The sequence below is a fragment of the Crocodylus porosus genome, unplaced genomic scaffold (assembly GCF_001723895.1).
Source record: "Crocodylus porosus isolate Cpor-Errol unplaced genomic scaffold, CroPor_comp1, whole genome shotgun sequence".
NCBI classification, from domain to species: Eukaryota; Metazoa; Chordata; order Crocodylia; family Crocodylidae; genus Crocodylus; species Crocodylus porosus.
The window spans coordinates 13,516,974-13,540,201 of record NW_017728886.1 but is presented as its reverse complement, the minus strand read 5'-3'; the positions used below and the strand labels follow the sequence as shown (position 1 = coordinate 13,540,201).

The window sequence follows — 23,228 nt, the reverse complement described above, 5'->3', positions numbered from 1 at the left end:
AGTCCGGCTGCAGCTTCCTGCTGCAGCCACTGGGGACTGCCCGAATCAAAGCTCTCTGAATCTTTTCCGAAAATTTGGAGAGCTTTGAATAGATTTGGACCTTAAAATGGTCCCATGATTCTATTTGGATTTGGGGAGTTGACCACCGAATCGGGCTGAGTCTCCTCTGAATCAAACCACCACCTGAAGCTTTGCACAGCCCTACTGTCTAGGTACTTCAGTGCCCCTTATAACCACAGCACCTCAGCACATGACAGCCAGTAAAGTATTTTATCTTCATAATGCAGCATGGGAAAGGGAAGTACTAGCTTCATTTTACAGATGGGCAGCGAAAGGATTTATTAAGGTTACACAGGAACTTTGTTGCAGGGCTTGGAGCCAACCCGGGCCTCCTAATTCTCTACTTACAGCTTCCCTCGCTCCAGACTGTTCAGTAATTTGTGTGTTGTTTTACGATTGTGCTCACCCCACAGGTCCACATTCAGATTGCCTGGGATTTGTGGCATCTGGAGATGCTCTAAAACTAATCCTACTTTTCATTATAACCCATGGAGAGAATAAAGAAGTCAGCTTACCTAATGATTCCTCTGTTGTTGAGGTAAGCATGTCAAGCTCGACACATTTGCCAAGAAGCTCAGCTTTTTGCTGATGTTAGTATGAATAATATTTAGGGAGGAAAAAGCTACTAATGGCAATCAGGCTTTAAGGTCCGCAAACGTCATTGTCAAGGCGGTGGGACGTACGTTTCCTATTTGATGCAGGATGTGATATATTAGTGCGGGCAGCGAGTCTAGTGTACAAAATACAGGCTTAAGAACTGGCTCCAGTGAATCATAGGAGCCTCAAATCAATCCTAGACATTTCCAAGGCTCTTGTCTCAAGTGCGTCTAAGATGGGAATCACAAAGCCTGATCGTAGGTCCTTCCCCAGACTTCGACAGTCTGTCTGGTCCAAACAACATAGGTTAAAAGGTCTGATTGAACGAAGGAATTGGAAAAGTATAGAAAGCGGTTCATTATTCTCATGCCTCAGGGTATAAGCCAACCTCTTACCAAGGAGGCTAGAAAGACATGTCCCTTAAGGGCAGATTATTACAAAAATCCTGAAGTGGGCAATTATGCATTTTCCCCTGTTGGAGATAGACTCCTGAGCTTGGCGATAACCAGCCTGTTCCAGTATGTCACTGGCTCCTTACCTAGAAGTGCTATCAGGTAAAAGAGCAAGGAAATGGAGGTTGGGATATTTGACTCTGTACGTGGCCACAGGCAAACCATTTACAGTTTCTGCCTCTCAGTTTGCCAGCCTGTAACATGGGAGCGACAATGCTTCTCTCGACTTCCCTGAGGAGTCAGAGAGGTTACTTAGTCCAACATTTTTTGAAGTCCTTAGTGAAAAGCAAAAGTAAGATATATTAATTTTACCAAGGAAAAAGCTTCCATCCGCACCCAAGTGTTTTGGTAATCCTCAACGTGAGGGAACACTGAGACATCTTATAATAACGATGGTATGATTTCCAAACGACTCGCAAGCATTAACCAGTCTTGACAACATCCATGTGATACATTATCCCTCAGTTAAAGATGTGGGGAACTGAAGCAAAAGGGCCAAGGCCTGAGAGAGTAAAGAATCTACAAGGGGGGAAAGGAAACTCAGCCCCCTTCAGATGGAGCCCTTGAAAACAGGGCTTTCTCTTATATTATATACTAAAATGTACGGCTTTCTCTTATATGATATACTAAAAGCTTCCCAAGCATAGTAACAACTCACTGAGACGAATAGATTTTTTCTGAGTAATGGCTGAACATTAAAAACCAGATTATTCAGGGCTCTACTGGGCTTTCAGGAAAAAAACACTCAGCACTCAGCAGTATAAAAAGTGCTGATACCTGCATCTGTCTGAATCCATAAAAACCAGCTTAATGTAAAAAGTCGCTTTGCTATAGAAAAATGAATCAATAAATTCAAATGCTTAATTTAGCTTTTGTTGGTGAAAACACTGAAGCCTGGTTAACTTAATTCCTGAAACTGGTAATCACTGATTAGATGGAGAAAGAAACACTGGGAAACTCTCCCAAATACAGACCCCAAAAGAGAGCAAACTCTGAAACTGGGAAAATTAGACCCCTGTATTTTTTTGAGCAACAGCATCAGGCTAAGAGTAGGTAATGCTACAAACATAGGTCTGAATACTAAATTAATTCACATTTATCCTTTCATCAGCTCTTTCAGGATTGAAAGATGGCAGTGTCTTATCCTGAACCCTCCTGCTTTCAAAGGACAAGGCTGCTATATGTTAATCATGTTAACAAAATATCCAGGTTAATCTTGCATTCGGGGCATGCTCAATTATGTTGCATGTGCTACCATCTAACTTGCTTGTATTTCTGCCCACTGGTTTTCCAAACTCTATCCACAGGCAGCTGGTTGGAACAACTCATAGTAAATATTCCTTGTCAATGGTGTTCAGAGAAAACATGCTGGAACCTGGTTAGCACCTACTGTGGTTAACCATCATTATAGCCAGCAAGGCTATCTGCACTGCCCTGCACTGATCCCTACAAGTATAAACACAGATGACTGGCATGTCCAAAAGATGCTTTCAGTACAAACTTTTCATTTCACTGGGTGACTATTAATAGTATGAGGCCCACTTTTATGACACAGTTTACCACGGCAGGACATTATGGTAATACTTTAACATATATTCTAACTTAGCTTAGATAACTTATAGGCAGGAACTGATGTTGTTGTGGCCATATTATAAAGTACAAAAGTTTAGGAATGTAAAATGTTCCCATGCCATTGTTTGGACTTACAACCTGGTTAACAGCATTCTGGAACGGATAATTTAGCACTGTTGGTAAACTGAAAGTTTCTGACACCTCCAACAAAATCCTGCCAAGTAAAATAAATGCAAAGTAATGAAGAAACTTTTAAAATGCTGAGAGAGAAACTTGACAAATGGAGACAGCAAGTAAATAATGCACTTCTGAACTACCTTTTCCAGATGGTGTTTGTACGTTCCTTAAAAACATGATATATTAGGCACTTTCACCAGGGAAGAAAGATAATAAATTAAATCCATGGGAAACAGTTTAAAGAACTTAGGAGTTTATAGCTACAAGCATACTCTGCAAATGTTCAACTTGTAGCATGCAGCTTTTATTCTAATAAGTGTAAATGGCATGTCTCACATTGGATGTAAATAATGGTTTCAACACAGCCTGAATAGACTTGCAGTCTTCCCTCCTCTGAGCTCTGCAAGATAAAGACATTTTCAGTATGGGTGCCCATTTCTTCAGCATTTAGAACCCATGCCCTGCATCCAGCAACACGTATCTATAATGCATGACAGTCAGCATGACTATTCAACCTGCTACAGAATGAAGGCCCAGCTGTGGTATAACCAACATCTGTCACAGCCCTGGGAGTCCCATAGAGGCTCCCAATTAATCTCTCTGCCTTCTTCACTTATTATACCAATAACCTGCATTGGATCATGAATCAGACGCAAATTTTACTGGTACTCTTGGAAAGTCTCTCCCCAATTTTGGTACGCTGTTGATAAAGGGGTTAGATAAAACAGGAGGTGCCTTGAGTGGGGGAAACAGGGCACCTCTCCCTTCTTATTTTTAATTTTTAAAAGTATTTCTGGTGTACAGTCATATGAACATTCTACGTATTTGACTCTATTTCTCCCTTATATAATATGCTTGCCTTATTAGTTTCCTGGTGCAAACAACTGCACACATAAGTAAGCTTACACATATGTGCAGATTTGTTGAACTCGGGGGTACCACGCTGCATTGGTGACAGAAAAACTGAACAGAATAGTAAATATATGTAAATAAGCAAGAATAGGCTCTAGGACTGATCCCATGCATTTAGATGTGTTTCGACAGTTCCTGGTAGAGACTGGGGACATTATTGTGATGTAAATATTAAATAATGATGATAATAATCAAGCTACAATTATGAACACAGTACCTGGCTGCTCAATAATCATGACCAATTAAGACATGGTCCTTAGGTATTTGATGCTGACTATCATTCATTTGATTGTGGTGCCTCTTTATTAGTATGACTCTCTCTCCAGGGAGACCCTTATGTTACAATGCATTCTCTCCCCTCTGCTTCTACATCTCTTGTTCTCTGATGATGGGTTTAAATCATAGCATAATCATAGCATAATCTGGCAGCACAAAGAAGAATTCCCCATGTTTACAGACACCCTTGCACACTATGAAGCCACTATTGTGGTTCCCATGGCACTCACATCCTGGACACTGGTATAGGAAGCATGAATGAGTAAAAGCAGATATTGGTGCTTCAGCATCTGACCCTTTGTTATACACAGCTTGCTTGCTGAAAAGCAAAGCATTGGGGTGACATTCACTCCTCTTACAGGTGATTCCTGACCTGCAGCAGAGTGGGTTAAGGCTATTTATTGACCGCTGCCTGGTAAAGATGATCTGAATCACAAAACCAGGATTCTTTAGGCTAAACATTAAAGGTGCTTACAGACATGGGAAACACCCCCCCACCCCAAACAGTGCTTTACTTTCAGCTCAGCATGTCCTGGTGTCAAATGTAGCACATGCCCAGAAGAGGAATCATGTCAGTTTGACCCGACTTGCCTAGCATCTGTATAGCTCATGCACTTCAGCGGGGCTTTTTGGTGCTTTTATATAATCGCTGATTGAATCAGTTATTCAAACTGATGTGATTCCTCTTCCAGTAAAGCACTGGGTTTTCTTCCCCCCCCAACTTCTGCCAGCACCCTTATTTCCCTTTCCTGCCCCTGCCAATGCAGCATCTGTAAGGCAGGGGTTCTCAGTCTTTTTAGACTCAAAGTACCCATTGTTAAACTCAAGGCACCTCTTGAAAAACAGCCAGCTCTTGGCATTCCCTTGTTATTTGACTAAGGAAAAATAATAGCACACTTCTTCTGTTGCAAAGAACTCAGAAGATCACAATAGGCCAAAATGTTCTTGACACTATGTATTCTCACTTGAATTCTCTGCATTTATCATGTGAATCATGTGTAGGTGTTTGCACACCCAACAGTGCTAATATTGTGTGGAAATCCACGGTACCCTTTAAAATATCTCATGGCACCCTGGCAGACAATTACTGCTGTAAAGATTACTACAAAAGGAGGCAAAGACAAGGAAAGAAAACACAGTAACCAGCGGAAAGGTGTCCTTCAAACAGATAGGGTATATCCCCAAACTACTAATGGGTAAACATTTGCTATCAAAACAAATATATATTATTGATGGAAAATGAGGTTGCACTTTGGAGAAGGCTAAAACTTTCTGTGTTTTAGCTCACAGAGATGCTGTTGTAAGCGCAGGGCAATTTTTGCCTTATAGACTCAATAAATCTGAGGATAACAGATTTTAGTGGCCAATGGGTAGGTATCAACCACTGGTATCATTCTGAAGAAAATATTGTACTCTTCTCTTCTCCCTCACTTAGTAGTACCTCGCTAATAATCCGTTTCCAGAGTCATCCCTAGATAAATTATTAAATCCTTCCTGATAATGTATAATTATGCAGAGCTTTAATTAGAGGGCTGCTTAGTGTTCCATAACCTGTATGCATCAATATCATGTTGATCATGTATTAATTGGCAATAATATTCTTGCATGCCATAGGTCTCCCTCACCACTCATCTTATTTCTGGATGTCAAATGCTAACCATTTGTGGGCAATATCATGCTTCTCAGAATGCATGGGGCTGGATCCTGCAGCTTAGGATCAGTTAATGAAAGGGCTTTGTATGATGCTGTTACGTGAGATAGCTGATGTCTGGACTCAGTGACCAAGTGCTATGTACTCAGGTAACGCTCCCACTGGCTGCAACAGGAGCTGTGTAGACTCAAGCCTTTAAAATATAAACATACAGGGAAATGTCCAATTTATCAAGCAACTAAAAGAGGCTATGTATCACCTCCCTCCCTGCACCATGAACAGTTGAAATTACACCGATCCTTTGCTAAACCTGCTAGCCAGCGAGAGAAGGGCTCTCTGAACAGTGGTAGCCCATGACTTAAACCGAACAGCAGGGACTGTAGTGATGCCTTTTGGTAATACTTGATCCTTCAAGTTGACCATTCATGTGCATCAAGTTTTGCATGTGCTTATGTGCTGGATCAGGCCCAGGTGGCTCAGCGCTTTGTAGCCCATTAGAGAGAACAAAACTAACTTGCTTGCATTATCTAAATCAAACCCATTTGATACTTTCTTCTCTGTAAACAAATGCTCCCTCTTTCGTATGCAAGTGCTGAATTTTTTTTATGCCGTTCCAGGTGAGAAAATACCTCCATCATCAAGACTAATTTAAGGAGTGTAACTCCCCCTCCCCCTGATTCAGGCTACCTTTGTGGCTGTGTAATGGGGAATTGGCACAAAAGAGCTGGTGTCAATTTATCCGAGATCAAAACACAAGCCCATGTTTCATGTTGAAAATGACAAGAGCAGCCACTCTGACATCACTCTTTTTGACAGTGTCTACAATAGATACTGTCACAGTTGTCTGCCAAGCATTGTGTTTCTTCAGATCCTACTACAGAAATTCAATCACAAGCATATCAATTAGATGAATAATAAGGTAACCAGCCTTCCTGGATTGACTGATGATACTAAATGTAGCCAACTGGCAGGAAGCATTACACTGTGTTTTTAAGCGTTTACCTTTCATTATGTCTTACTTATCTCTTTCCTCTTTAAGCTGGGTAGCTAGTACTGCTGTGAAATGCATTCGGCAAGAGACAAGAACTGCTTTTACAGCGATTATACCCTGCCACTAAGGTTGAGAGCCTAAAAGCAGAAATCATTCAACTTTTGACCTTTGAAATCAAATGAACAGTATCAGAGCTTCCCAGCTCTACAGCTCTGGATGCAGTCAGTGCAATAAGTTATTGAAAAGATCATGCTTTGCATGCTTTGTGACTTTTATTCAAGGATCATCAAACACTCTACAACCATCAGGTAATCAATTCCTCCAAAAGCCGTCTAAGCAATCAGATCTATTCAGTAGCACAATGTGTGTGGCTGGGTGGGTTAAGGGGGAGGCGGGGGTTAAGTGGTGAATCAACCGCAGGTGCCAACTTAGTAGGGGTTTTGAAATGGCACCCCTGGAGATCTGTACCCCAGCAGTGGCAGTGCTGTAGCAGCAACAACTGAGGCAGGCAGGCCACGTGTCGGCAGCAGCAGCTGGGGCTTTTTTTGGGTCTGCAGAACAGGTTAGGCTTCTGCTCCCCCTCACCATCTCTCAGCATCCCCTCACCCCTGGCGTGCCCTGACACCTCCCCTCTCCTGCCCCTTCTACTCCCCACTACTCATGCTTTATGCTTCACTGAGGGAGAAATAAGAGACTGGTGTCTTAAGCTACCCCAAATGAGTTAGTGGCAGAGCTGATATATATAATTAAGGGGCCAGATCCTATTCCTTCTACAAGGCATCTAAGGGCATTTGTAGATGACACTTTTGAGTGGGTTTAAAGTGGGTTAAATGCCTTTTGTACTGCTTTAATGGCATTGCTGTTTGCACATCTGGTGGCATATTGCACATTAATTCCAGCCGCTATAGCACATTCAGCGGCATAATATGCCTTAAATGACTCGGGGATGCAGCAAATGACTTTGGGGCACTGCAAAGTAAGACACCTCCAAGGAGTTTTAGTTTCCTACACTACAGCTGTGGAGCAAAGCACCTGGCTCCATGTGGCCCAGGGCCTGTGCAGGCAGCCTGGTTGCAGCCCAGGAAGGCAGGCTCCACAGAAAGAAAAAAGAAAGAAAAAGTAATGAACCTGATCTTTTTTCCCCACCCCTGGAGCCTGCCTGCCTGAGCTGTGCCGGGGCCCAGTGCTTCCCTCCGCAGCTGCGGTGCCCGAGCTGGGTGCCTGCAGGCGGGTGCCACCTGGGGGGGCACTGTTGCCATGGAGGGAAGCACCAACCCACATTTTGCCCACCAGCCGTTTGTTCTCCCCTCCCCGCTGCTGGAAAGAGAGATAAGGATTGGGCTCCAACACGGGTGTACATGACACAGGGGTTTACTTCACCCTTAAACACCGCTTCAATTTAGGGAGAATTAACCCCCCTGTGTCATGTACAAATGGCAATGTACAAATGGAAGTGTAATCCTGTCCCACCCTGCGCACATTCCCGACATGCCTATATTTGTTACACAACATCATCTTAACCTTAAGATGGTCACTGAGGGAGAACTACAGCAGTACTGCAACAGTACAGAAGGACCCATCGACCTATTGCATTTACTCTTTTCCAGGGACATGAGCAGGGTGGAATAGATAGGGTTGGGTATTTGATCGGTCAAATAAAGTTTGGTCGATTGACTGCTTGACTATTTGTCCAAGATTGTAAAAAATTGCCAATAGGCCCAAATAATACACAGAAAAAGCACAAATTTTCCATTATAAAATGTGTCAAAAAACAATAAAAAATCATATTTCTATCAAGACAACTACAACAAATGATTTTGGGGGGGGGTAAAATCGCTATAATTTTTGACCGATCAAAAATATGTGGGCAACTGACCGGTCAATTGACAATATTGATTGGTCAGTTGACTGTCTGGGCAACCCTAGGAATAGGATCACGTTTAGGTGACAAAAACCATTTTGGTGACTAATAGGTGGATCTGGCCCCAGGTGTTTTATGGTCATGCATCAGATCCCATCATGCCTTATTGCCAGTGCAGGGAGAGCCTGGGTTCACAATCTGAGGCTTCCCCTGCACTGGCAAGTAGCAAGCTGACAGGGCTCCCATCCTCAGGTCACATAATGTGGTCTCGCAGCTGGGAGCCCAGATCAGCTGCAGGGTCTGAGCCATGGGAATGGACCATGTGCCCCATAGCTGAGAGCCTTGGGCAGTTGACGGACGGTGCTGAACCCCTGCACGTGGGGGCCCAGATTAGTTGCACCCTTGTAGTTGGGTGTCTCATCAGCTGATGGGTCCTCCAGCCATGCTGACAGGTCCACCCAGGCACAAGTTGGATTAATGGTGTGACAGGAACCAGCTACAAAGTTATTACACCTTTTTGTTTGTTTTACCAACACATTAATTGATTGAACTTGTGTCTAAGTTACAACTTAAGATGTGATAAATTGGTTAGTCATACCTTAAGTATGATGTGTAGCAGAGACCTTAGCTACCAGTCACCAACTCTAATTCTGGCCCACCCAACCTCTTCCATAATAAACTATCTTAAACCTGTTTTTAAGCCACTGGAGTCCTGTAGATATAAACTCATTCTCCCAGGTGTGTGTCAAAGGCTTGGGGGAGGGTGTGCACCTGTGCGTGCATGCACGTACACATGTGTATGCATGTGAGGGGGCTTGTCAATGGATTGTTCTCCAGTTAGAGAACTGACAGCTTGCTGAATTCACCTCTTTCACAGTTACTTTTATTCAGTGACAAAGAGAAGGTGCAGACAACCCAAATGGACCTTATCGGCATGGCATTACTAATTCAGCAGCTCAGCAGAAAGTAGTATAAGAAAATTCATACGTTCTTTCCCAACCAGCCTTGATGAGCACAGTGCTATTGAATGTAAAATCTACTTTCCAACTGATGTATGTGAAAAGTGAATCAGGATCCTGATCTTTTCTGATATGGACGTATTTTTCCTAACATACCCCATTATGGAGAAGTTGGTAGTGATTCCATCATTAAGGCAGGGGTGAGATTGCACTTTGAGAACATAATCCGTTGCATTCACAATACAGAAGAACGGGCTGTCAACTGGTACAAATAAGCATAAGCATACTAAAGTCACTTGAGTTTTGTTTCTACCAGCAGAGGATGTGACCTAGAATGCGTTAGCAAGAACTCATTATCTTGTGCTCTTGGATTAATGCTGGGATGTACTGTCTAATAAAATACATTAATCTGTCTAGGTATCACTGTAGCCTTATTATAAATTGGCTAGAATGTAACATGTTGATAAGACCCTTTTGGAAGCTTAATCTTATTCATATGTGGGTCTAATTATTTTAAAACATTAATGTTCTATATAAGAGACAGAGTTGTTGATTGCCATTGTAAAATGATTAAAAAAATAAAATCTAGAAGGCTTTTCTTGTCAAAAGACAAACTTAGCAAATGTGATATTTACCATACCAGTAGATATTTTCAGCCAATTTCCCTTCTGTGTGAAATCTTTCAATATTGTAGAATACAATTACAATGCAGGATTGTTTCAGTGTCCAACACTTTGTCTAGTTTACTTATAAATGCCCTATACCATTTATTTGGGAAGGATACTCCACATTGTTACATCTCTCTCTGTTCAGAAGCTTTGCTTGGTATTCAGGCTAAATTCTAGGTTCCTCAGTTTCAGCTCATTCCTTCCAGCTATTTGCTTTGTAACGGCCTAAGTAAGCTTCAAATTATAAATCCTCTTTGTCTGTGGCGTGCCTCAGAACTCCTGAACAGCTCTTGGTTCACAAGGAGCACTTCACAATCAGAGAAGGAGGACTTCAGCCTTACTGCCAGATTGCTCACATTCCGCAATAAGGTACCTGACTGCATTGGGACAACCGACTGGACTTGCACACACATACACTAGATACTTGTGTGCACCTTGCCTGCACACAGATCATCGTTGCCTTTGGTTTTGAAAACCTTTAGTCTTGTTATGTTTGCTTTGGGTTGCATATTTTGGTGAGAATTGACACATTAGAGCATCCTGATTCATCACGGTGGGATGACGGGTGGGAGTAATTGCTCAGCAACCTAAATAAGGGAGATGTAACTTGCCCCATTTGTATGGAATTAGGCAGAATTGTAACATGCCAGAAAGAAACAGTGTATTTATTCCTAATATTGTTTGGCAAAGGTAAATGAGTGGTGATGAGCCCATGGAGCATTACTGAGGTAACCCACTTCTCCCAGGCTGTAGCTCCTTGGAACCTATGGATCAATAAACTTTTCTTCAAATCCCCCCTCACAACCACCTTCTCCCATAATCCCCCAAAGAACTCCTAAAAAAAAAAATATATATATATATTTCTTTGTATAATTACACACACACACACACACACACACACACACACACACACACAAAGAAAAAAAAACAATGGGTAGGAAACTGTAGTCACAATTAACGATTTAGAATTGCAGTCCCATCTGCAAGCATCAGAGGCACAGGTAGGGGTGTAAGCATGGGGAGGCAGGTGTGGGGAGGAAGTGGGGGCCAGGCATGGGGGAGCAAATAGGGGAACTGGTTTTGGGGGGCAAACAGTAGGGGGGCAGGCTGGAGGAAAGGAGTGGAGGGGGCAGGTACTAGGGGGCAAGCATAGATTCATAGATGTTAGGGGCTGGAAGGGACCTGACAAGATCATCAGGTCCAGCTCCCCTGCACTTGAGCAGGAAAGACTGCTGGGATCAGATGACTCCAGCAAGGTGGGTGTCAAGACGCTTTTTTGAAGATCTCCAGGGTGGATGACTGTAACACCTCTGGGGCAGGGAAGGGGGAGAGTCTGTTTCAGATGCGCGATACTCGAACTGTAAAGCAGTTTTTCCTTAAGTCCAATCTGAAGCGATCTTCAGTCAGTTTGTGCCCATTGTTTCTTGTAGTCTCCTGGGGGTCCTTGGTGAACAGATGGTCCTCCAGGCCCTGATATACTTATAGGCTGTCCCCAAGTCCCCTCTGAGTCTTCTCTTCTCCAGGCTGAACAGTCCCAAGTCTTTCAGCCTCTCCTCATATGACCTGCTCTCCAGACCTCTAATCATGCTCACGGCCCTCCTTTGGACTCTCTCAAGCTTCTTCACATCCTTCCTGAAATGCGGTGCCCAGAACTGGACGCAGTACTCCAGCTGTGGTCTCACCAAGGCCAAGTAGAGTGGGAGGATGACACCCTTAGTGTTGCTTGAGATGTACTGGTAGATGCATGCCAGTGTTTGATTTGCTCTGCCGGCTACAGCACCGCACTGGTGGCTCATGTTCATTTTGTAGCCTATTATGACCCCACTAAGGGGGCAAGTGATGGGAGGGACAGGGAGCAAAGGGCAGAGGTCAGGCCACCTGACTGCCTTGCTGCCTGCCCCCCTACCACTGCTTGCCCCCATTGCAGCTGTGGGTAGGGACAAACTTAACATGACCTTGCAATAATTAGATTCTCTATATGGAAAATGGTAACACATTTATGCTTTCTCCATGTCTAGAATTTAAGCATTGGTGGGGGGGGTCATCTTAAATTTGAAATCATCTTGGATTTGGGTAAATAGGGTACTTTAAAAGGGGAGAGGGAGCATCAGCTCACGCTGTAACATCTACCTCTGCATGCTGCTGGAGTGCCATAAGGGAGCTAAATTGCTGTAGATTTCACTCTGAATGAAGCATGCAGCATTTTGATATGCTCGTCTTAATACAGGATTATGTGGTCAACAATTGCTTTGCAACAGCTTATGTTGGTGTCCTTTGATCATAATGAAATTATTACCTCTCTCTGTATCTAAAGTCATTTTGAAAGTGAGATGTGTGCCTCTGATCTTTACATTGAATATAACAAATCAGAGGTGTAACTGGCCAGGACTGGGCCCCAGTGGCAGTAGCCACGGCCAGGGCTTCGCTTGTGTTGGGGTCCTGTCATCTCCTGCACTGCTGCTTCTCTGCCCTCCCTGCTGTCAGAGCCACTGCAGGGAAGATACAAGGTAAAGGGGACAGGAGGGGATGGGGGACTGGAGGGTGAGGTATCCCCTTAGCTTTTTTCTCACACTTCACCCCCACAGCTCCCCAGTGCTCATGCCCCATTCGCCCATCCATCATGTAACAACAAGCTATAGCAGATCCAGGGTTCATTACATAGTGTAACTACAGAGCACTCTTGCTATCAGCGAAGATTAAGATTTTTCTTCCAAAAACATGGTTTGTAAATTATCAAGCAAAACATACATTTGAAGATGACCCACCTTTGTGCTGTTGGCTCACTTTTTTTCGCATGCGCCTACAAACTTGGTCTAAGCCTGCTCAAAAGTCTAGCCTTAGCAATACAAGAAACAAAAGTACCTTCACAGGTCAGTAAGAAGTAGTCCAGGTTGTGACTGAATGAGGCGCTGAAGTAAGTACAATTTTCAATCAGATCACATGACAGACACTGCCTGTTGAAGTTTCCATTTGTGCTTGCACTGAAAAAATTAATGCATATCCATGAAGGTCACTGAGCAGGGATTATACTGAAGCAATATTCTGGCACTTGATTGCATTGTAGAACCGAAGTATAATGTGTCCAGCATTCCTACGAGAAACCTCTATTTAAACTCAACAGAGTTTAAATAGAAGTAATGGGGCTTTTTCTGCCCACATTATAAAATAATATAATAATAATATAAATAATATAAAAGGGTGCTGATAACCTTTTTCTTTGGTTTTATTTTTTTCAAGGACAGGCCATATAGCAGCTGCACAGCTTTCCAGGAAATAATGGCTGCAGCTGCATTTGCACTATAAATAGACCAACAGAAATTAGGGCACAGTGTTTCTATAACAAATTATATTTATTATAAAGGGGAACTGACTTGCTGGTGGCTGCCTCCTGGACTGTGGCCTCCTTATCCACTCTGATAACAGCTTGTGGATTGGTAATCACAACATTCAAGTAGACAGAAAAGATGCTGTTCAGGCTGCTTTTTTTAAAGCAGACAGCCTGACCTGCTTGTGTCCTCAAGAGCACTAAACAGCAGGGCACCGCAGGCTAAAGGACGGGAAATGGTAATACTCAGCACTCCTGTTGCAATTTTTCACTTTACTTTTTTTCATGGAAACATAGGGAAGAAGTATTAGTCTCCTTTTATGGGTAGCAAAACTGAAGTAGAGGTGCTAGATGTGGACACATTGCACAATCACTACAGAGTAATTTACTTTATAGAAAGGAGCAGCTTCATGACCAGCTCTCCCAAGCCTGGAGCAATAGTACCTGCCCACTAGAATGAAAGGAGAGTTGGCGTGTACTGGATGGAAACAAGACAATGGGAATGGACACACACTTAGTACACTTATGTAACTTTATCCCGAAGATAAAACTCGCTAACAGGATCTCCACCGCCACACGGGCAGTACAAGTAAGGCAACCTCCCTCTGCATGGACCGTGGGCTCCCTCAGCCCTTGCGAGCCCCACCACGCCACCCATAGGGGCAGGGACAGGAAACCAAAGTTGGAGGAGGAAAAGGGAGCTTGGAGACCCCAGAAACAGCAGGAGCAGTAGAAAGAGTAATGGCCAGGTAGGGCAGCCCTGATTTACAGTAACATAAGACTGTACATAGTTCATTTCCTGAAGTCAAATTACTCTGGTGTAAAGTGTTACATGTTCACACCCACTATGAGGCTAGTTCAAGGCCACTGAGACAGGCAGTGGCAGAGCTGAGGTTAGGATTCACTAGACCAGGAGTGCTCAACCCTGAGTCAGTGGAGCAAATTTGGGCTGGAGCTACATCATCCAAACAGTCCAGAAATTGGGTGACAGGGGAGCAATAGCAGTATTCAGTCCTGCTCCCCTCTTGCCAAATGTCTGGACCCTTGGAAAGTACTGTGGGCTGGATAATGTGGACCTGCACACCAGACTGTGCCAGTGCGCAGCCGGATCCAGACACATAGGGCATGGGCAGCACAGGCTCAGGACCAAGGACTGACTCCATGTGCCAGCCCCATGCAGGATCCAGCCTGTAGACTGACCCCATGCCACTCACCTACCCAGCGGGGCCAAAACCCTGGGCCCTACTGCATTAGACCCTTGCTCCCATTCTGGGCACCAGCTTGTCCTCTCCACTTGAAGGGAGGCCTGGGTCATTTACTAGGGGTATGGACAAGCAAAAGAAGAGCGAATTGCAAGGGAGCAGGGACTTTTTGTATTTGTCCTCTCTTCCCTTGCAGGAAGTGGACTCTACATCAGGACAGTTCAGTTCTCAGGGAAACAGGAGGAAGCTGCCCTACTTTCCCATTCACTTACTATGAAGTGAGAGCAGGCACGCATGACAGCTCCTGACATCAGCTGATGTGTGCTCAATCTGCACCCTCTTTTACCTCGCTGTGCTTTGTTAACTTGCTGATACTTTCAACCAGGGATTACAGACTGGAGGCCAGAGACTTGCAGGCTAGAAACTGCCGGAGCCCTTGTGACTTCAGTGGAGCCAAGAAAACTTATCTGAGTCCCAGCAAGTTAGTGAACAGTAGCTACCTGCAGAGATTAGTTATATCTGGAAGGTGGAAGTAGTCTGAATCAGGCCAATGCTTACAGTGGAGATTTCTCACAGAAAATGAGATTTATTCCCTATAATACAAATGAATGGCCTGAGCAGATTTGATGTGATTTTTTAATTTAAAAATGGATGCTGAAAGCCAAGCCTCTCAAAGCACCGCTGAGCTCAGTGGACAGAGGCAGAGGAAGGAAAGACATAATTAAATCACTAGTAATTCAGTTTGTTGCTTTGCGTTCCCGCTTGGGAGGAAAACTTTGCATCGTGTTACAGGAGGTAAACAAGCTGGCAGCCAAAAGGAGCTCAGCACTGCCCCTGCTCTTCACAATGGATACGGGAAAACAGCCAAAGGAAGCAGTGCGAGGGCTAGAGGTGATGGATACACCAGAGACGTATCCTGTATATGCCTCTATTTCTGCATCTGTAGAATGAGAATAATGCTACTTTCCCTTACCCTCCCTCCCACGTCCTCCTCAAGCTGTTGTGAGGATTAGCAAATGAACATTTTAGAGTGCTTGGGGTCTGAGGCAAAAAAGAGGCTGGAAACAAGTACATGTAAGAACAGACTCACTGTTCTTAAGCCCACAGCAATTTATTTCTCAGTTGTCGTGCAGATAACTTGCATGTCAACTAGCCCTCACATGTTCGTTGTACAGCTGTTGAGAACATATTGAAGCTGTGTGAAACTGGAGAAAAAGCATTTGCAAATAATGTCCAGCTGATTTTGCTTGTTTTTAAGCCCCAACATTTCTGTGATTTTGTTTCCATAGCCTGCTAATATGATTACACAAAATGCAAATGTATGCAGGCTTATTTTTGTGTAAGGGAAACTAAATTGTGTTTAAAACGGTTTCCATGTGATTGTTACACGTCCTCTAGAATGGGACCGATTTCACATTTTGCATATAAAAGGACAAAAAACATACCTGTATAAATGCCGCCTCCTGGGTAAATCTTCTGTGCTGAGGAAGTAACTAAAAACATAAAGTACAATAGAAACTATTAGATTCTGGGGTGGGCATTTATACATACAATATTTACATCTACAGCCACCCCAAAAATATTTCCATGATCCTGTAAAGGAAACTGCAAAAACCTGTGCCTTTTTCATTTCATCCCATTACAAAAAAAAGTGTCAGTGACCTCTCCACAGTAGAGGATATACATGTTTGGTAAGCTGCATTGCAGAAGTCCAGCTGAAAATGTTTCAGTGCTGAAGTACATGTGGCAGTTGCACACCAAAAGAAGATGGCTCATGCAAAGAACTCTGTATGTGGTATTTAAAATACTTTTTCTTGTGAGATTAAAAACCCCACTCTTCCAATGACTTTTGACGGTTTTGGCCAACTCTCAACTTCAGTCACCTGCAATGCCTGGTCAAAGTCTCTGCTCAAAGGAGGGAGGGAAGAGAAAGCTTAAATTTGGAAGGATTCTCACTGTCCAGGCTTTCCATTGATGCTGCAGTCCGCTCCACTTCTGTTTGAGAAGAATAAAGGCACCAGCTTCCTGAGGTTATAATTAAGTAGTGTCCCATCTCCTAGAGATAGCTAACTCTGCAAGGGGTGGCCAACTTTATTTGAAAAGGCAAAGTCAAGATCATGGAATCATAAAAAATGACGGCTGGAAGGGACCTCAGGTCATCACATCTAGTCCAACCCCCTCAAAGCAGGACCAGCCCCAACTATATTATATCAGCCAAGGCTTTGTCTAGCTGGGTCTTAAATATCTCCAAGGATGGAGCTTCCACCACCTCTCTGGGTAACCTGTTCCAGTGTTTTGCTACCCTCCTAGTGAGAAAGTTTTTATTAATATCTAACCTAACTTCCCGTACTGCAACTTGACCCCTTTGCTCCTTGTTCTGTCATCTGCCACCACCGAGAACAGCCCAGCTCCATCCTCTTCAGGTAGTTGAAGGCTAAATCCCCCCTTCAGTCTTCTATTCTGCAGACTAAATAAGCCCAGAGCCCTCAGCCTATCCTCATAAGCCATGTGCCCCAGTCCCTCACCATTTTTGTTGACCTGCTGGATCTCCTCTAATATGTCTACATCTTTTCAGTAGTTGGGGGACCCAAACTGGACTGGACACAGTACTGAAGATGTTGCCTCATCAGTGCTGAATAGAGGGAAAGACTTAATTCCCTCAGTATTTGGCAATGCTCCAGCTAATGTACCTGTGCCTTCGTGGCAACAAGGGCACACTGTTGGCTCATATTCAGCTTATTATTCACTCTAATCCCCTGGTTCTTTTCTGCGAAGCTGCTGTTTATCAAGTCCCCAGGCTCTTCTGGTGCATGGGATTGTTCCATCCTAAGTGCAGGACTTGGCACTTCTTCTTATTGAACCCCATGAAATTTCTTTTGGTCCAATCTTCCATTTGCCCAGGTCTTCTTGAATCCTAGACCTACCCTCCAGCTTGATGTCATCTGAAAACTTGCTGAGCGAGGGTGCACTCCGTCCCGTCTTTCAGGTTGCTTATGAAGATATTGAACAAAACCAGCCCCAGCACCAACCCCGGGGATACTCCCCTTAATACCGGCTGCCAACTAGACACTGAAGCATTGATTACTACCCTTGGAGCCCAATGATCCAGCCAGCTTTCTATCCAACTTACAGTCCATACATCCAACCCGTACTTCCTCAGCTTGCTTGCAAGGATGTTGTGGGAGATGCTATCAAAAGCCTTGCTAAAGTTAAGGTATAGCATGTCCACCGCTCTTCCTGCATCCGCAGAGCCAGTCATCTCATCATAGAAGGCAATCAGGATGGTTAGGCATGACTTGCCCTCGGTGAATCCATACTGACTGCTCCTAATCACCTCCTTCTCCTCCAAGTGCTAATAAATTGAGGACCAGCTCCATGATTTTTCCAGGTTCTGAGGTGAGGCAAACCAGTCAGTAGTTCCCTGGACCCTCCTCTGTCCCTTTTTAAAAAATGGAGACTATGTTTTCTCTTTTCCAGTCATCCAGGGCCTCTCCTGATCACCATGAGTTATCAAAGATAACGGCCAGCAGCTCTGCAACCGGCCAACTCCCTCAGCACCCTCGGGTGCATCTGGACCCATGAACTTGTACATGCCCAGCTCTGCTAACAGTGCCTAACCTGTTCATTTGCCACCGTCAGTTGTTCACTTCCTCCCCAAACTGCTGCCAGGTGCAGTAATCTGGGAGCTGACCCTGCCTGTGAAGACTGAGGTAAAAAAGGTATTGAGCACTTCAGCCTTGTTGCTAACATAGTTGTAGAGACCATTCTTACTTCCCTCTGTGTGCCTTGCTAGCTGCAACTCCAATTGTGCTTTGGCTTTCCTGATTTCATCCCTGCATGCCCAAGCAATGCTCTTATGCTCCTCTCAAGACTTTTCTCCAAGTTTCTACTTCTTGTAAGTTTTCTTTTTGTGTTTTAGCTCACTGAAGAGTTCCCTGACAAGGCAAGCTGGTCTTCTGCCGCACTTGCTAGTCTTCCTGTCCATCAGGACGGTTCCTGCACCTAGTTACTAAAATTCCAGTGTGACTAATCACATACGTTGGGGCACAAATCGGCCAAGTGCTGCATATTCTCCATTCTCCATTGAAATCCATAGGAATGAAAGGTGTTCAGCCCCTTACAGCACCGGGCACTAAGCTATAATAATTAACAGTTCAATAGCTGGGATGGTCTAATACCTTTTGACCCAGCTATTTAATGGCGAATTTGGATAACACCAATTTTAAATGTACCATGTCTAGAATTTGGGATCTTGTATCTCACTGAAACTTCCAGGGTGGGGGCATGGGAGGCAAATACACAGTATATGAATCAGAAGAAATCTTTTTAGACTATTCTTTTACTTTATTTTGCTCATATTTTAGCAGAAAACCAAGAACTGATGCATCTTATTGGATGATTATAAAGGAACAAGATGGAAACAACAGATACTGGAAAAATCTTATTTCATAGATTTCATAGATTTCATAGACATTAGGGCTGGAAGGGACCTCGGGAGATCATCGAGTCCAGCCCCCTGCCTAAAGGGCAGGAAGTCAGCTGGGGTCATAGGATCCCAGCAAGATAAGCATCCAATTTACTCTTGATTTACTTATGTCGGTTGATTAGAAACATTTACATAATCCAATAATATTTTGACAGCCAAAAATGTCTCTTTTTGACACTGTGAGGACTATATGTAATGGGACCTGTTAAATGACACAGAGATCTATCTTCAAAGATTTTCATTAAAAGTTGTTGATGATGGAATACACTCTCTGACCTCCCTCTCTGACTTTGATACCAAAATGAGATTAGTTATTAAAAACAGCATGAGTGGGAAAAAAGAAAAACATAAGGCAAGACTGAACGGATATATTCCAGTTTAAACTAGTACCTAAGCCAAAATCAGATGTAGCCCACACTTTTCTTTTGCCTATGCTTTTATCTCTACACATAAAAAGGCTTCAGATATTTTCAAAATGGCAATTGTAGAGCAACCAGCTGTAGAAGCAGAAGCTAAAAGTTGGGAGCCTCTTCATTCAGTCATTTACACCCACCACTTTACTTACATTTTATGCCTCTTTTCATCGTACGCCAAAATCTTTGTTACATCCCAATCACCAGATGTAATAGACTGTAAGTTATCACTGCTGCTGTTGGGCTGCCAAAAAACAGAAAGCATGAGAGTTCTTCTTTCTGCAAGGAAGACCACCAAACAATTCTATCAAAGTCTATTTTTTTCGCTCTCAAAATATGAAGCCGACATGATTCCATGGTTTAAGATAAACCATTGTTTGGTGAATTGCTACAAAATATTTCTTTAGAGGCATAAGAATAGTTAAAAAAAGAAAAAGAGCGATCCTTTCCAAAACTCCATTGGCGGTAATGGGGTGACTTGGATAGAGTACAGATTACAATTCTTTCCTATGACCTGTTCTGCCTAGAGAGCATCTGCCCTGCAGATAATAGCCTCTCGTGTGATTCACTGACCGATGAAGGAGGTGCTTTATTAAAAAAAAATATACAAAACAGGGAGATTCTTTGAAACATGCTGGACATTTGTAAAAGTTTATATTCGAAGTGAGCTGCATCATCTGCTGGTGACTAGCTATCCACTACCGCTAGCATTTACTTGAATTAAGAAGCAAATACTTATTCTGAGAGGGATCCAGGTCCTCCCTGCACGTACTGCTATGTCTCTGGTCTTAACACAGATATGATATTCATAACACAGTCTAATCAATTCTAATTAACAATTACAACATAAACAGTGGGCGTTTCACCTGTGATGAGGACATGGCAATGTGGTAAAACTTTCCTCGTCCACCCTGAGGAATGGCTCGGACGAAGAAAAACTTCCGACCATCCTTCGAAAAGACTGGCTCTTCATTCTGCAAATGTCAAGTACACACGATGAATTATCATTCATGTTTGGGGATTTTTTTTTACTGGTAAAAACAAATGTTAATTTAATTTGAAGGGAAGTAAGATGTGCTTTCTAAAAACAGTTTAAGAGCATAAAGCCTTCTAGAAACAGAAAAATTGACACAAATTCTTATAACTTTTGCATTTTTTTTATTTGCTGAGGAAAAAACCAGCCATCTTTTTGCTGGCCTCTTCTGGGAGCAAAACGAAACTGGCAGCAAAGCAGCACTCGTGGCTTCAAAGTCAATACCCATTTGCAAAACCAAAAATAGCTCATACATTCATGGAGAGAAGGCTGCTAGGGGACAACTGGAATATAGACCTTAAACAGGTTTGCAATTGGGTGATATTTGTTTGGCCAATCTTGTTTATTCAGCTGGAAGAGCTGCTTTGGGCTGCATATCATTTTGCATACATGTCCTTAAAGAAACATCCCCAGCCCGTCTTTCAGAATCTAATTCGGTCTCCTTTCCAACCTCCGTGCAGATGATTAATTTGCAAAATTATTTACAAGCGGGAGGAAAAAAGAATGTCTTTCAAAAATGTCTTTGACACAAAGCTCCCAGGTGGACCAGATGATTGATTTTCCTGTGATTATTATGACTTTCAGTCAGGCAGAGACCCGGTTCTGTGTAAGGAAATCAAACAGTGCACATGGCAACCCATTCTTTTCTGGAGGCTGCTTTCTTTTCTTTTATACTACAGGAATCCACAGGCATCTGGGGGCCTTCCACTCCAGGAGATGGTTACAGAGCGGACTACAAGGGCTTGCAATAGACTTTGATACATATAGTACCTAATGGCGACAAAAATCATTAGCTCTGCCTTTTGAGGCTAGTTGTAGCTCTTTTGTTCCAGCTCTTGAATGGCAACAAGGGCAGTTGCTAAAGCAAAAACTCAATCTCTTGAAGCCAGATATGAAGTATATTGAAGAAGAATCCATCATGCATTCATCAAGTAGAGACAAGACTCTTCCACTCCGCCTATCCTGGGCTGTGCTTGTAAGTGCTTCCCCCTCTGAAGCGCTCAATAGAGGGATGCTCTTGTTCAGCCTTCCTGGGTCTTCAGCAGCTAACGATTCACCAGATGTGGCTGACACCCAGGCTTCACTACGACCACATCTCAAAATACCATACCAAACTAATGCAGATGAAAAAACAACAGCTTGAGCAGACAGGGAATTATTTTATTGTTATTATACATCTTCCATTGAGACAGATCCTGCATGTTGCAGAAGGAAATGAAACAGTGTGTATAGCAGCCCTTGGGCATGTGGGAGCCTTCCACGGGAAATGTAGTTCCTTTTCAGAACTGCTGACACGCTGCTCGTTCTTTAGTTCCCGTTGTTAATTAGCTATTAATTATTTCACTTTCCATTAGCATTAGATCGAAAAGGGCTACTTTGGGGGTTCTAAAGTACCTGGCTTCATTTTTATTTTTCCTTGCTTAGTGTTCAGTCCTTTTTTAAAAGAAGCATAGCCATTGTTTGCTTGCTAAAATGTCACAAAAGTAAGTTTAATCTGTTTTGAATATCTCCTAGAACTTTAAATCTGAAAATCTACATGCTTCATTTCAGAGTCCTTGTCAGAAGAGGAAAAAACCCCATGGCATAATAATGTAGGATCAGAGGAAACTGTGGCTGGAAGGGACATAGTTCAGCCCCTTACTTAGGGCAGGATCATCCCACCAAAATGATCCCAGCCACATGTCTATCCAACCTGGGGCTGAAAATGCCCACCACTTCTGCAGGTTGCCTGTTCCATTGTTTGACCACCTTCATAGTCAGAAAGTTCTTCCTAATCTCCAACCTCAATTTCCCCTGCTGAATCCTGAGGCCATTGCTCCTAAATAAATCCTATCTCCTACAGTCATGGAGAAAAGTCTATCTCCTTCTCCTCTGTAATCGCTTTTCAGGTATTTGAAGACTTACCAAAGAAATTTTACCCTGTGATTGAATTGGTATGGGTTGTGAGGGGTCTTCTTCTGTAATGGGGGAGGGAGAGGTGGGAAAGACGAATGGTGTGGCCATCTTTCTGGGATCTCTCAAATGTATTTTAGCTACTTTTGCAGCAGCAGGACATCGGCCACAATGGTCCCCATACCTTAGCTGTAGCAGATTAAGGTGTTATGTCTTGTGGCTGCTAATAGGTCAGACAGTAGATTTATACGGGATGGTATAGATAGGGATGATCCTACCTCAGGCAGGGAGCTGGACTAGATGACCTCTAGAGGTCCCTTTCAGCCCTACTTTTCTATGAATCTGAAGCTCCCCTCAGGCATCTCTTCTTCAGACTAAACCGTCCTATTTTTTTCAGCCTCTCATCATGTGGGCCAAATGAACTGCTGGTGTAAAGAGGCACAGCTCCAGAGAAGTCAATTGTAGATTCACCCCATATTGCTGTGCCTATGGTTATCGTACTATCAATTCTAGCAATGTTTCTCTGCAATGAAACTAGACCTTGAACAGACTGCTTTAACAGACCACTGAACCTATTCTGAGACATGCTGGAAGGATGTGCACCATACAAATGATTACAACCATCCATCAGTGGTTCGCTGATGTTATGAGCACTCTATTTGGATGCAGCTGCTCATGGACAGACGTCCTGTTAATATAG

General features: G+C 43.3%; 1 protein-coding gene across 4 annotated transcripts in view; it reads right to left on the bottom strand.

Annotated features, from left to right (window-relative positions):
- DPP6 (dipeptidyl peptidase like 6) overlaps positions 1 to 23,228 on the bottom strand; it is a 731,733-nt gene that overhangs the window by 40,953 nt on the left and 667,552 nt on the right. For all 4 annotated transcript variants that reach the window (XM_019530500.1, XM_019530482.1, XM_019530507.1 and 1 more), the window contains exons 13-16: positions 20,469 to 20,576; positions 19,755 to 19,846; positions 16,149 to 16,196; positions 13,039 to 13,157 (exon numbers count right to left, since the gene is read on the bottom strand). In XM_019530500.1, coding sequence (XP_019386045.1) covers positions 13,039 to 13,157; positions 16,149 to 16,196; positions 19,755 to 19,846; positions 20,469 to 20,576 — 367 coding nt within the window. The remainder of the gene's footprint in view (positions 1 to 13,038; positions 13,158 to 16,148; positions 16,197 to 19,754; positions 19,847 to 20,468; positions 20,577 to 23,228) is intronic.